The sequence below is a fragment of the Myodes glareolus genome, chromosome 16 (genome assembly GCF_982192425.1).
Source record: "Myodes glareolus chromosome 16, mMyoGla1.1, whole genome shotgun sequence".
Classification (NCBI taxonomy): Eukaryota; Metazoa; Chordata; class Mammalia; order Rodentia; family Cricetidae; genus Myodes; species Myodes glareolus.
Window position 1 is genome coordinate 6,950,535 of NC_142041.1, and position 12,879 is coordinate 6,963,413.

The 12,879-nt window shown below is 42.5% G+C and overlaps 2 protein-coding genes across 7 annotated transcripts in view; one reads left to right on the forward strand and one right to left on the reverse strand.

Moving 5' to 3' along the window:
• Ints8 (integrator complex subunit 8) overlaps window positions 1-418 on the forward strand; it is a 52,068-nt gene extending 51,650 nt beyond the window's left edge. For both annotated transcript variants that reach the window (XM_085677012.2, XM_085677011.2), the window contains one exon: window positions 220-418. In XM_085677012.2, the coding sequence (XP_085533138.1) occupies window positions 220-247 (28 nt within the window). In that variant the 3' untranslated portion in view covers window positions 248-418. The remainder of the gene's footprint in view (window positions 1-219) is intronic.
• On the reverse strand, window positions 345-12,238 carry Ccne2 (cyclin E2). Of its 5 annotated transcripts, none has more exons than XM_087897065.1 (12): window positions 12,111-12,238; window positions 10,010-10,048; window positions 9,813-9,912; window positions 9,679-9,732; window positions 8,911-9,062; window positions 7,959-8,094; window positions 5,971-6,117; window positions 4,849-4,944; window positions 4,297-4,431; window positions 3,014-3,125; window positions 2,381-2,538; window positions 345-1,805 (listed from the first exon to the last, which is right to left on the reverse strand). In XM_087897065.1, the coding sequence occupies exons 2-12, from the start codon at window positions 10,021-10,023 to the stop codon at window positions 1,692-1,694; spliced, it is 1,218 nt and encodes a 405-aa protein (XP_087753191.1). In that variant the 5' UTR covers window positions 10,024-10,048; window positions 12,111-12,238; the 3' UTR covers window positions 345-1,691. The 5 variants fall into 5 exon arrangements, with proteins under 5 accessions (XP_087753191.1, XP_085533139.1, XP_048276673.1 ...); XM_085677013.2 differs by lacking the exon at window positions 12,111-12,238 and adding an exon at window positions 11,195-11,218; XM_048420716.3 differs by lacking the exon at window positions 12,111-12,238 and adding an exon at window positions 10,923-11,005.
• Between the last annotated feature and the right edge of the window lie 641 nt (window positions 12,239-12,879).

The following is a 12,879-nucleotide window of genomic DNA, read 5'->3' on the forward strand; positions in this document are numbered from 1 at the left end:
CCCGTTTTGTCCATGGCCTCTTTTGATGTCCTTCTGTGTGGTTTGTAATCCCACCCCCAGTCAGCCTCTTCCTTTCAGTGCAACAGCTGTTGATTTTTCTGTAGCTCTTATATTTTATAATTGTTTAGTTATTTTAACTTTGACTTATGTGTACTACTAGGAAGACTTGATTTTTTTTTGTTGTTAACTAAATTTCTGATAATACTTTTCTGTTTTAAGATCAAAGCCATTGGCCAAACAGAGTTGAACGCGAGCAACCCTGAAGAAGTATTGCAGCTGGCAGCACAGAGAAGGAAAAAGAAGTTTCTACAAGCAATGGCAAAACTTTACTTTTAAGCAGTTAGTTAATTTTTTAAACTTTTATTTTTTAAACATGGGCTAAAAGTAAACAGTATTAAAAGATGAAGTTTATATAATACATATGTACAATTTAGTGGTGTTTTCTTTTCAGACAAAAACTGAAGCAAACTAGTTTTATTAACAAAAACTATACAACAACGTCACACATTAACAAATAGTTCACAATTTCTTCAAGGAGAAAAGGTTTTCATGTCTGGCAACCTGGCGTCATTTTTTTCTAATGAAATTGACTTTTTAGGCCCAAATTTCTTTTTCAAAGGCTAACTTAAAATATTTAATGTATAAGTAGCTAATCTATATACAACAAGTTTAAATAAATAGATTTCTAGGAGTCAGTATACATTTAATATTTTTTCTGCCATAGAAAATAGAAAGTTTAGGTCATATGTTAAGTTCATCTCATAAGATGGGGCTTAAAAATGGACTGCCAGTTTTGCAAACATAAAGCCTTAGTTTCACACTATATTTCAAAAATACTTAGGGGTAGCTTAGTGCAATAAAGTGACTTTCCTATGTAAATAGTTTGAAAAGGCATTAAAGTTTTACCCAGATGTGATGTATGAAAAGGTCATAAAGCAACCTTTAGATCAAGTAAAACCCCACAGAAGCCAAAGCATTTATCTTGTTTATAATTTCTTTGGTTCTCCCATTGTTTAGAACAGTTTAAACATTTGGTTCATGCCTTACTGATTAAGAAATATTATGGTAAGACAAACTAAAAACAGATTGAGCTTCACCATTTGTAAAAATTCAAGTTTTATCATTGTTTGTTACAAACAGCTTTAGATAAATTAGTCACTGTATTACAAAACATTCTTTGTAAATAAGTTTAAATTTCATTTTCAAAAGACAAATTGCACCATTCAAGAGTGTAGGAACTTAGGAATCAAAGTTGTGTGTCAGTGATGTATCTTTTGAGTATCACTAGTTTAGTCCATAGTCCAATGATAAAATCCTACTTTATCAAGAGAAACACAGTAACAAACAAACTGCTATAGCACCAATTGTTGCTGGCTTCTAGCCACTGTCCTTGGGTGTGAAGTCACCCCTGTAAACAAGTCCTCTTTTCTTATGAACAGCTAGAGGAAATTTCTTTAGTGCCAACTTTTTTTTTTTTGGAAGTTTGTTTTGTTCTTTTGTAGTGCTGGGGATTGAGCCCACGGCTTCATGTACCCTAGGCATTTAGTGCCACCAAACTGATGTAGTTTTTAAATAAAATGGCAGTGTAACTCCTCAGTGGGCAAGGATAGCCACAACACTACTTTCCTGTAAACTTACTCATTTGTATGAACCTTATTCAGTATTTTTTCAATTCCAATTTGATGTTAACTTCAGGGTTTTATTGGTGGTTTTTCAGTACTCTTCGGTGGTGTCATAATCCCGCCATTACACACTGGCGACAACTGCCCTGCTTTTCTGAAGGTGCTCACATAGTTCACTTCACTCTGTACACATGAAGGAATTATACCACAATTAACAGCTAAGATAAAACAAGTATATAGTAAGGTAAAACAGATATTATTTGAAACTATCAAGCTTACTTTAAGACTTAAGCCAGTTGTTTAATCCCAGCACTCAGGAGACAGAGGCAGACAGATCTTTATGAACTCGAGGCCAGCCTGGTCTATATAGCTAACTTCAGTAAGCCCTCTCAAAACAACAATAAAAACACGTTTTTAGTTTCTTATCTCAACTGCTGGTTTTGATTGAGCTGTTTCACAGCAGTATTTTTCTTGACAGTCTTACTGTGTGGCCCAGGCTGGCCTTGAAATCATGATCCTGTTGCCTCAGCCTCCCTACTGCTTGTGGCACCAAGTTGCCTTAATTTTATTATTTCCTTTACATTTTAAAATCAGAGTGACTGTTATTTTCTCCTTTATGATCTTATATAACTGTTTGAAATAGTGATCCATAGTACCCTTTCCATCAGTTGCAGGACTTACCTAGATAGCAAGATCTAAAATACAATGACAGAATTTTAAAAGAATAACCAATCCCCAAAACAAACAAAAAAACATACCAGCAAAGCCAAATAATTTGTATGTGTCTGGATATTGTGCCTGTCTTCCATGGCTATCTTCTTAAAGGTCTTCAGCTTCACTGGACTTATACTTTTGACTACACTGACAAAAGGCACCATCCAGTCTACACACTCGGAAATGTCCTCCCATTCCAAACCTAAATTGGAAAAGTTAATAAAATGTTAAAGTTATGCCAATGTACTTTGTTCTGCTTCTAATTTTTAAGTCATTTAAAAACCCAAAGAAATGATCACATGTTTATCAAACTTTATATGAGCCAAAGCTGGCAGAATTCCTAGTTTCTGAAGTCCAGGCTGGCTGCCCTCCTGATCTGGCCTCCCAAGTGCTGGGTCACAGGCTGTGCTCTTCTCCAAGAGTAGTATGTGCTCTTAAGCACTGAGCCACATTTTCAGGCCCTCTTCAGAGCTTTTTAACCAGTGCACATTCATAAAGAGAATTGTGCTTATTTACTTCAAATGAGTTTAATTTTCACATATTAGTTTGCTTGTGGAGATACACTAAAGGCTATAAAGTACTTTTCACAGAAAACATAATCAGTAAATTATTAAATTGTGAGCTTGATAAGTGTTAAAGTTCCTGAGTTCCATTAAAAATGAACAAAATAGTCATACCTGAGGCTTTCTTAACCACTTCAATGGAGGTAAAATGGCATAAGGCTGCAGCTGCCAGAATTCTGTATTGGAATTCTAACGAGTCAATAGCAAGGATACACAGATCTAAAAGCTGACCAGGAAAAAGCAAAAAGTTTAAGTGATTTAAAAGATGAATACGTTCCTATTTTATAGCTTATATACCATCGCTGCCAACTCTAAGGTAAAAACATAACCCACGCCCAGTCCCAGGATTGCAGGGAAGGAGTAAAAACCAGGACAGGGTTGTAGGAAGAGAGTGATAATATATTAGCAGGGTGTGCACTTCAGCTAGATTGGAAAAAGCTAGTGAAGGCTTCTAAATTAGATAATAAACTAGGCAGAAGAATTGGCGGGTAGAGAATGTTTGAGATAGAAGGACATTACCAAAGGTAATATTTCTTATTATGAAATAAGCAAGGAATACTTTTCTTCCTTAGCCAAGGTGAGCAGCTGAAGGCAGGGAAAGCTAGAAGTAGTCTAGTTAAGTTATAAAGGCATTCTAGAAGTTAGAGCACCACTAAAGTTTATTGAAGCTACTGTAAGATTCTAAATCCAGGAAAATTCACTTTAAAAAGAACACGGTAAACTGGACAGGCTAGAATGCAGTATTCTTAGCATCAAGTAGATAGGTAAATATCATCTTGGTAATGCAAGACGCGAACAGCAGCTAGTGCTATAAAGGCTAGATTTTCAGAGGGTGAGGCGGTTCCTGTTCAGGAAGTTTTTGGACTCATCAGGCAAGAAAGTGGCATAAACTGGAAAAGAGCTGGAAGTGAAATACTACTACAGATAGAATATTGAGTAATGCAGTTTAATTAGATTAAATAACAGCAGGTTGGGTATAGTGGCATATGCCACCTTTAATCCCACTTGGGAGGCAGAGACAAGTGAATCTCTGAGTTTGAGGCCAGCCAGGTCTACACAGTGAATTCTAGGACAGGCAGAGCTACATAGTCTTGAAAACAAATAAAACTCTAAAGACAACTGGCTGTGAACATTTTCTCCATTTTATATCAAAGATATTTTACTCCAATCCCAAGCCCTTAAAAGAGGCGGGGGGAGGGAATGCTCATAAAAGTTTAAGACTTTCTTTTCTAGAATCATGTAAATGCTAGGGACAGTATCTTATGGTTCAAAAGGGTTTTGTCAAGTAAGATTTAACTCAGTATGCCACTTTGTTGTGTAGCCCAGGACTTCTGAATACACTATCCAAATCTGTCATCAACAATAACATTAGCTATGTTCAGAAACAGGGTCAGTACCTGAGCTATCTGGATGAATGTCTCCTGGGAATACTGAGGTAGAAGAACCTTAGGAACATCTTTAACAGCATCAACTTGGAGAAAAAGATTCAACCAGGAAATGACTGTTACAGGACAAAGTTCCCATTTTAAAGCCTGTCAATGAAATTTTAAAAAGTCCATTAGTAACTACATATATATGCATGTATTACATAATGTATACAGTAGAGTTGAGAGGTTAAGTTCCTCACCAACCATCAATCAATACCAGTATTTTTGCTGCATTAACTTATAGAATTCTGTGCTCAGAATAAGACATCAATTTTGGCTCTCTTTAAAAATTTGTTCAAAATTATTTTATTTTTTGGGGTAGGCACATGCTGTGTCTTGCATGTAGAGGTCAGAGACAACTTTTTATACCACGTGGGTTCCCCAGGAATCAAAATGTTGTCACGCCTCTCTGGCAATTAACTTGCTGAGTCATCTCATTGCCCCTAAGTTTGGCTCTGTTATATCTGAAGTTCACTCCTATTATATAACAAAGCTGCAACTAAGAAAGGACATTATTATTACCTTTAAGATATTGAGTTCCATCTTTAAGATATCTACTTCACTGCAAGCACCATCAGTGACATAAGCAAACTCTTGGAGTTTGGGAGCGTAGATTTCCTTCAATTTAGAAAATTTTTATTAAGCATTTTAAATAAAAACAAAAGTTATATACAGACTATGTGGGCTTCAGTTTTAAGGACAGCTTCACAAAGTAACTATATATCAAAACCATGTAAGTTTTTTTGTATGTAGTTATCTGTGGCTAGCTACTGTGCTGATTTCCAAGGATTCTTTGTCTAGAGTTGACTTTGGATTTTAGTTGATAAACAGTATATATCTTGATCTGCTATTTCAATTAAGAAAGAATAGCAACCTTTTAAATACTGTCTAGTCCGGTGGTAGGACCAAAACAAGATACTCTATAAAAAAAGTTGGGGTGTGGTTCATTTGATTTGGTTGAGTGCTTGCCTAATGTGTAGAAAATTCTAGCACTGCATATAGCCCTGTAATCCTATTCCTTGGGAAGTGGAGACAGGAAGGCCAAGGTCATCATCTTCCAGCTGCAGAGTGAGTTCAAAGCCAGCTTGGACCACTCAAAACAATAAAGTCTAGAAACTGAACACATTAACTTAGTAAAAAAGCATATTTATCAAAAAAATACTGGGCTTATGCTTGCTTTGGTTACATCTGTACCTTAAAAAAACAAAACAAAACAAAGGCAAGTTACTGGTAATTTTTTAATTCCAGAAGTCAAGAAGCAGAGGCAAGCAAATTTCTTTGAGGTCTACATAGCAATTTCCAGGCCAGCCAAGGCTACCTTGAGAGACCCCTGTCTCAAAGTGCTTGTGAAAGATGGATAAGGTCCTTGGCTCAATCCCCAGTATGGGCAGGGGGAGGAAGGAGAGGACTGTGTATGAGTCAGTCATACTATTCCTCATCTAAACTAGAGCCTAATATAATATAGATAAACTATACGAACTAGAGACTAAAATAAAGACCTATGATAATTTCTTCCATCCTCACTATAATAAAACAATCCCTGTTCCCTAAATATTTAATACAGAAAATAGTATCCTGAGATTAATGTGTTCACTTAAAAACTAGGTTGCCAGTAAGACTATGTGATGAAATTTAAGAACTTACCTCAAGTTTAGAAGCAATGAACAATGAGGTAATCCCAATGAGTTGAAGCATATTTTTATTTACATCTTTTTGTGTCAACATAAATCTGTCAAAAAAGTCTTGGGCAAGGTAGAATGTCTCCCTATGAAGTGTGTAGACTTCGCATACCTGAAGAACCAAGTGTTCAGATGTCATCTTTAGAACTTACCCAAGTTATAAAGTCACCTTTATTATACTAAATGATGGACTAAAGAGGCTAACCTCTCTAGGATGCCAGCGCTATAAGTGAGGGATTAGCATGTACTGACAGCGAGGCTCTTATCATCCACATTCTCCTACTTTTACAATTTTCCTTTTTGTATTTTATTGCAAGCTAATATAAACATTGGTGGTAAATCTTTCCATGACTTTGGTTTAGTGGGAATTACCCTCATCTTCACTATTGTGAATAAATATTGCTATTCCCACACATAAAGCAAAGTTTTTAACTTTCAGAGTTACTCTATGAAATGCATGCCATTATCTCCTTTCTGGAAATGAGAAAATAGGAACAGTAATAGATGAGTTTAAAGCAAACACTGAGTATATTAAAAAACTATTCTGTTTCTGTCTTATACTATTTTAAAATCAGGAGTATGATACCTGGGGTGAACAGCTCAGAAGCAAAACCTACTGACTCCTAGTACCAGAATCTAGGCACCTCATCATTGCTTACAACCTCAGTGCTAGGAGATCAGATTCCCTCTTCTGACCTGAGCACCTGCACTCAGGTTATACATAATTAAAATCTTAAAACCAGGGATAGATATTGCATTTCAAAAAGATTGTCTTTTCCATGTATGGTCAGTTTAAGATTTTTCAAACAATGAATTTACTTTTACATTCAGATTAAAAATAAATTTGTCATCATACAAAGTAAAAACTTCTAGTCATACCTGATAACACAACCTCATTTTATTGTCTTGGAAACATTTCTGATAATTTCTGAGATACCATATATGTTTTTCTACCCACAGGCCACCCACCCAAAGTCTTCCTCCCTTAGAATGAATCTACATCCTCGCCCCAATTAGGGATTAAACCCAGGGCTTCACTGTGTGTTAGGCAAGCATTTCACCATTAAGATACATAAACACACACACACACACCCCACCTGCCCCTTATTTTGAGATATCATTAACCTGTACTAGCTTCCTTGAAACTTATAAATCTTTAACATCAAGTAATTGTTTCCTCAGCAATAATAATAAGGAATTTATAATAATCTAGAGAAAAGGAATGGACCCAAGTAAGAAAAAAAATGTTTACATAGATCTATAGATTCCAGGCTTACTGATACTCCTTACATTTATGGTATGATGCCCCCCCCCCCTTCTGAAACAAGGTTTCAGTATGCAATACACCTGACCTGAACAGGAATACATTATAAAGGAAGCTAAATGGGATTTAGAGGACTTAGGGTCTCTGGGTATACAAAGCCTTTTGGTTTAGGGTATAAAATCAAAATTCATGATTTGGCTTTGATGATGCAGGTAGAAGATGTCTGAGGGCTCTGAAGCCTAAGCTTGTTCATTTGCTTGTACTACCCCAGTAAACTGTTCACCTTCAGCACCTTACAGAGACCCAAACCTGGCATGTCAGGGATTTCTGATTTTGTTTTGGGTTGGATCTTAAAAGATGTGTTCTTAGGATTTTACTCTGCTTTGTTACTGAGGACCACACTATCATTGGGATATGCCACCAACTCCTGATTTTACTCTTAAAAAAGGTATTTGATTTGGGATTGTAGCTAAGTGCTGGCCTAACACACACAAGACCCTAGGTTCAATTCCCAGCACTACAAGGGAGGAAAAAAAACCCAAGTCATATTCTACTTTAGGTGCCACAAACTACAGCTTGTGCCCCGCAAAAGGTAAGGGACAGCACACCCTGAAGTCACAGGGACAGCACACAACCATCCAAATAGTTCTTCCTTATAGACACAAGACATTTCTAATTTTAGAACATACCTCTAAAAGCCAGTCTAAAAGTATTGACCTCATCTGTGGTTCCAGGTCAGAGTGAAGAACTTGAAAATGTTTGCCATGTACGTATCTGCTCTCCTTCTGCAGCATGTTGTGCCAAACCTCCTGTGAACATCCCCAGCTACAGAGGGCAGGGAGGGGGCACATAATTTATATTCGGTCATCGGTATAAGTTCCGTTTGCACTAGCATAACTCCACGTTTCAGACACCCAACTCCAACTTACAAATTGGAAAAAGTAGCTCTTGGGGTCAACTCCAAGATTTCCACTTATTGATAAATTTCAGGAATGCTGTACAATCCTTCCTTATAGTTTATAAAAGTTATGGTTCAAGGTAACTTTTAAAAGCAAACTAGAAAAATATTTAAAATATATGAACACAATGCTAAGTAAGTCCCAACACTGAAATATACATCAACAGCACCACTTATGGGTCAGTATCACTTATGAGGTTAAAGTGGAACAAAGTAGCAGGGGTGGGGATGATTTATTGAAGTATCAAACTCTATGAATTTGCTCATTCAAATTAAATGTCAATTATTACATCAATGTTTTCTGTAAGCTTGTACCTCTTAGTCATGTCATAACTGGTAAGGAATTAAGTGGGTTAAGTCAATTGAAAATGCTGTCTATTTAAAATGTTCCCATCTTAATTAGACAACTATTAAAGCTACATTTAAATAATAGTTCAGTTCTGCTAAGTCTGGAAGCATGTACCAAGCAAGTGAAAAAGAGTATGAGTTTTAAATATATCAGTTGCTAACACTTGCAAATAATATTGCCTCACAAAGAATGATACTTATTTCTCAATAAGGGAAATACTAAAATAGTAAACTGGTTTCTCTGTCTTACAATGAAGTCAAAAGAAAACAGAAGGCATTATTTTAATTTTACTGTTTTAACCTTTGATAACAAATTACTGACATTATTTTTTTACCTTAAATCTGGCAGAGGTGAAGGATTAATAAAAAGGTTTTTAAATCTGTAATTTGTAAATCTAGAGAAGTCGCTTGTTCCTATTTCTTTATGGGGTGTTTCAATAATAATGCAAGGACTGATTCCTCCAGACAGTACAGGCGGCCAACAATTCTGTCGTTTCAAAACAGAAAGAGAAAAACTTATTTTAAAGCCATAGAATTCATACCAGCCTTCATAAATTAAATAATACCACAAGACATTCCTTTAAAAATTGAAACAATAACGAATGCATCTCTAGTGTAAAATAACTTTAAAAGAAAGAAGTTCTTTAACAGAAGTTGCAGTTCTCTGAATTTAGAAATTTTAGCAGGGATACTTTTTTTTTTTAAATAAAAGTTCTTTTTTAACAAGTGTTTTCTGGTTGAGAAAACTTGAATGCAAAAGACTTAAAAATTCAGTCAAATGGAGTCACTTAGAGGATCTTTTGGGAAGAATTACCATCTCCAAGTGAACATAGGAGGAAGGGGGCGCAAAAGGCTGCTTGCCAGGCTGCCAATGATCTCACATCCTTCTTGTGCCAACTCAGTAGCGATTAGGACCCTCGCCTGTAGTCTGGAAGTGCACAAAGAGCAGTATATAGGCGGGCCTGGTGGACCAGCCAGCTCCCAGCAGCTGCTTCCTGTCAACCTCTGAGAGCATTCCAAGTGTCCGAGGAATCTTTCCACCGTTAAGGCAGTGACACACTACTGTACCCTTCCCCAATCCACCCAGTCCAGTTCTACATTACCCGAATCTCGTACTGATGCTTCTTGGTGATCTCCTCTTTTCCTTTTTTGACATCCTGGAGAATAGAAAAGACCATTATAAGCTAAGCTCTCAGAAAGAACCTCCTCCCTTTCTCCCTCATTTTCCTTAAATCACCTGTGCTGTTTTCCTCTTCTTGGCCTGAATTATCTGGGCTTCTTGCGGGGAGTCTGGCTGGCTGGGCTGGGCATGCTGCTGCTTAGCTTGTAAACGGCTACTGTGATGGGTTTTAGACAGGAAGTTTAATTAGTAAGTCATGGATTTCATAGGCAGCAACTAATTTTCAAACATGTCTCCAAGACTGACAGTGTTACCTGCGTCTCGACATTCTCTTCTTTAAGGTCTATGAAACGCTAAATAGGGAAGAAAAATCAAAATCAAGAACACATTCATTCATTCATGTTCTCCAAGTGCCAATTAAAATTGATTCAGAAATGAACAGCTAACGTTACCAGAAGGTGGCCTGAGCCTTTTAAAAAAAAAATCCAGGTCATCTTCCGAAATACATTAACTATCTCATAATAATTTTACATATATGCCCTCATTTCCTCAACCGAATTACACTCGGAAAGTGAGTGCGTTCAGAGATCTGCGCTGTTCCCCAGCACCCTTGAGATGAGTATTTTTCGGGTATTCACGCATTTCCCTGTGCATCAAGGGTGGGAAAGGCTCGTCCCGGCCTCGGCCCGCCAGGCGCCTGGGCGAGCCTCTAAGAGCGGGCTCTGGAGAAGCCGGTTCCGCGCCAAATTGGAGAGCCGCGGTGGCGGGGAAGCAGGGGGTGGAGGGACCCAAGCCTGGTGTCACGTCCTCCAGGCTCCCTTCCCTCCTTCCCGGCCCCGCCCGGCGGGCAGTGCCGCTTGCAGGGGCGACAGGACCCCAATTCCAGTAGAGCAAAAGGGAAAAAGGGGGGGGATTAAATGAGGAAGCTCTGTTCAAGAATGTTTCCCCCGTAAAGGGACCCACACTTCCATCCTCTCGCGCGGGAGATCTTGCCCAAATGAGGGTGGCCCGAGAGGCTTTCCCGCGGCCCCTCACTGGGGGTACCCTCACCCCGCGCCTCTCCCGGGCCCCCTGACACGGATCCTGTCAGACAGGGACCGACCTCGGGAACACGGTCGCCCCAGGCGGGCTCCCAGCTCTTCGGCCCCCCGTTTCTCCTTTCCCGCGGCTCCCGCCAGCCCAGGTCCCCTTCCCTCCCGCACCCCGCTGCGGCCAGCAACTCCTCACCGCCAGACCCGCTACAGCTCGGCTCAGCTGGCGCCGGCGCCAACTCAATATATAGGCCTGGTCAGGCCCGCCCCGCACGCATGCGCCGCAGACTGACACCTCGGCGGGCGCCTTCCCCTCCCCCGCCCGCCCGCCCGCGCCCGCCCAGCTCGCCCGCGCGCGCCGCTCCCTGCCCTGCCCTCAGTGCGCGCGGGCTGACGGACGGGCGGGCGCCGAGTGGCCGCAGGGCTGCCCTCCCGGACCGCGCTCCTCCGTCCCGCTCGGTACTCCACCTGCGCGCGCCGCGGCTGCAGCGGGCTGACGGGGCGCCCCCACCAGCTCCCGCCCGCCCTCCGGCTCGCTCCTCTCCCCCACACCCCACAATGGCTGTCCGATCTCGGGGCGCCGGGCCGCTACGGCTTGGCCCCGCAGGACAGGGAGCGGGGCCCTCCCAGGCCCCGGGGAAGCCGGGTCTTCCCTGCAACGCGGGGGAGCGGGAGCCGAGGGCCCGCCCCTCCGGGAGGAGCCAGGCAGCGGCCGCCGAGCCGGCCAATGGCGAGAGAGGACGGCGGCACAACGTGGAGCGGCCGCGGAATGTAAACACGGCGGAGCGCGCGGCCCGCCACGTGCGGCGCCGGAGCCAGTCGCCGGTGGACGAGCCGCTCGACCGCCCCGGTCCGGCCGCGCACAGAAAGCAGCCTTGGGAGCAGGTACGTGTCCGCCGCATCCTCGCGCCCCGCCGGCGCGCGGGAACCCCTCGCGCCGCGCCCTCCCCTCCTCGTCCCGGTTCCGGGCGCCGTCCCGGGCCGGCCATCAGTCCGTGGGACCCGGCCGGGGGGCAGGACGGGCCGCACCACGTGCGCACAGCCCCGGCCGCGCGCCCCGCCCCGCCCTGTCCCGCCGCCAGCGCGCCCTGCGGAGCCCGCGCTAACGGCTTGCGCGGGAGAGTCGCCCGCCCGCCGGCGAGCAGAGAGCGAGCGCTGCTGGGACGTGGCGGGCCGCCATCGGGCGTTCCGGCTCGGCGCTCCCGTCACCTCGCAGGAGGCCTGCACGCGCACAGGCCGGGTGTGCGGGTGACACTCCGCGCACAGCCCCGCGGCGGCCGGGCCGCAGCTCCGGAAACAAAGATTCCCCCGCCCGGCCCAACCGCCGCGCGGGCCCTTCCCGACATGCGCCCCTCGGAGCCCGGGAAGGACCCAGCGCATGCACCTTTGGATTCCGAGGGCAGTCTTTTACTCCGGCCAAAAGCTCGTTCTCCCCCAGTGACACGTAGGCGACAGAATCTGTGGGAGAGGCACAGAGAGTCCTAGGCCTAACAACCAGTAATGCTTATCATGGCTCTAGAGAGGCGGGAGCTGCCTTCTTCTGCAGTTCCTGTCGTCTTGTACAGCTTAGTGACCTAACCTGTGGTGACGAGAAAGCGCTCGCGCACGCTCTCTCTCTCTCTCTCTCTCTCTCTCTCTCTCTCTCTCTCTCTCTCTCAAATGAGTATAAGCAAAACAGATGGCCTACAACCTTAGCTCCATACTGAGTTGGAGACCAGTCTAAGTTACACTGTCCTGAAAAGCCAAACTGGTGGCCCGTCTGGGTGAGCTTGGCCAAGATATACTGAAAAACGAGGGCTTTTGTTCACATAGGGTTTGTCTTATCATATGCCGAGCCAAAATAAGTAAATGTAAATAAAGTCATTAGAAATGTACTGTAGCCCTATCCTTATCGTTATGTGAGCAGAGTAGCCATAGTGAAGGCAAAATTAGGATGATTCTCTTGGGCATACACCCAAAGGAATTGAGTCAACATTAAAACAAAACAAAAACAAGGTCACCAACCTGGGCAGTAGTGGCAGTTGAGAGGCAGTCAGATGGGTCTCTGTGAGTTCTAAGCCAGCCTACTCTACAGAGTAAGTTATAAGACAACCAAGGCTGTATGGAGAAACTGTATGGAAAAACCAAGTAAGTACAAGCATTTATTATGACAC

Bases quoted from the DNA above. Each gene is read 5' to 3' on its own strand.
- Ccne2 (XM_087897065.1), bottom strand. The intron at 4,432-4,848 runs GTAATAATAATG...TTTCATTGACAG, and splicing joins TGGAACTCAATATCTTAAAG to GCTTTAAAATGGGAACTTTG. The intron at 3,126-4,296 runs GTACTGACCCTG...TTTCCTGGTCAG, and splicing joins CATTCATCCAGATAGCTCAG to CTTTTAGATCTGTGTATCCT.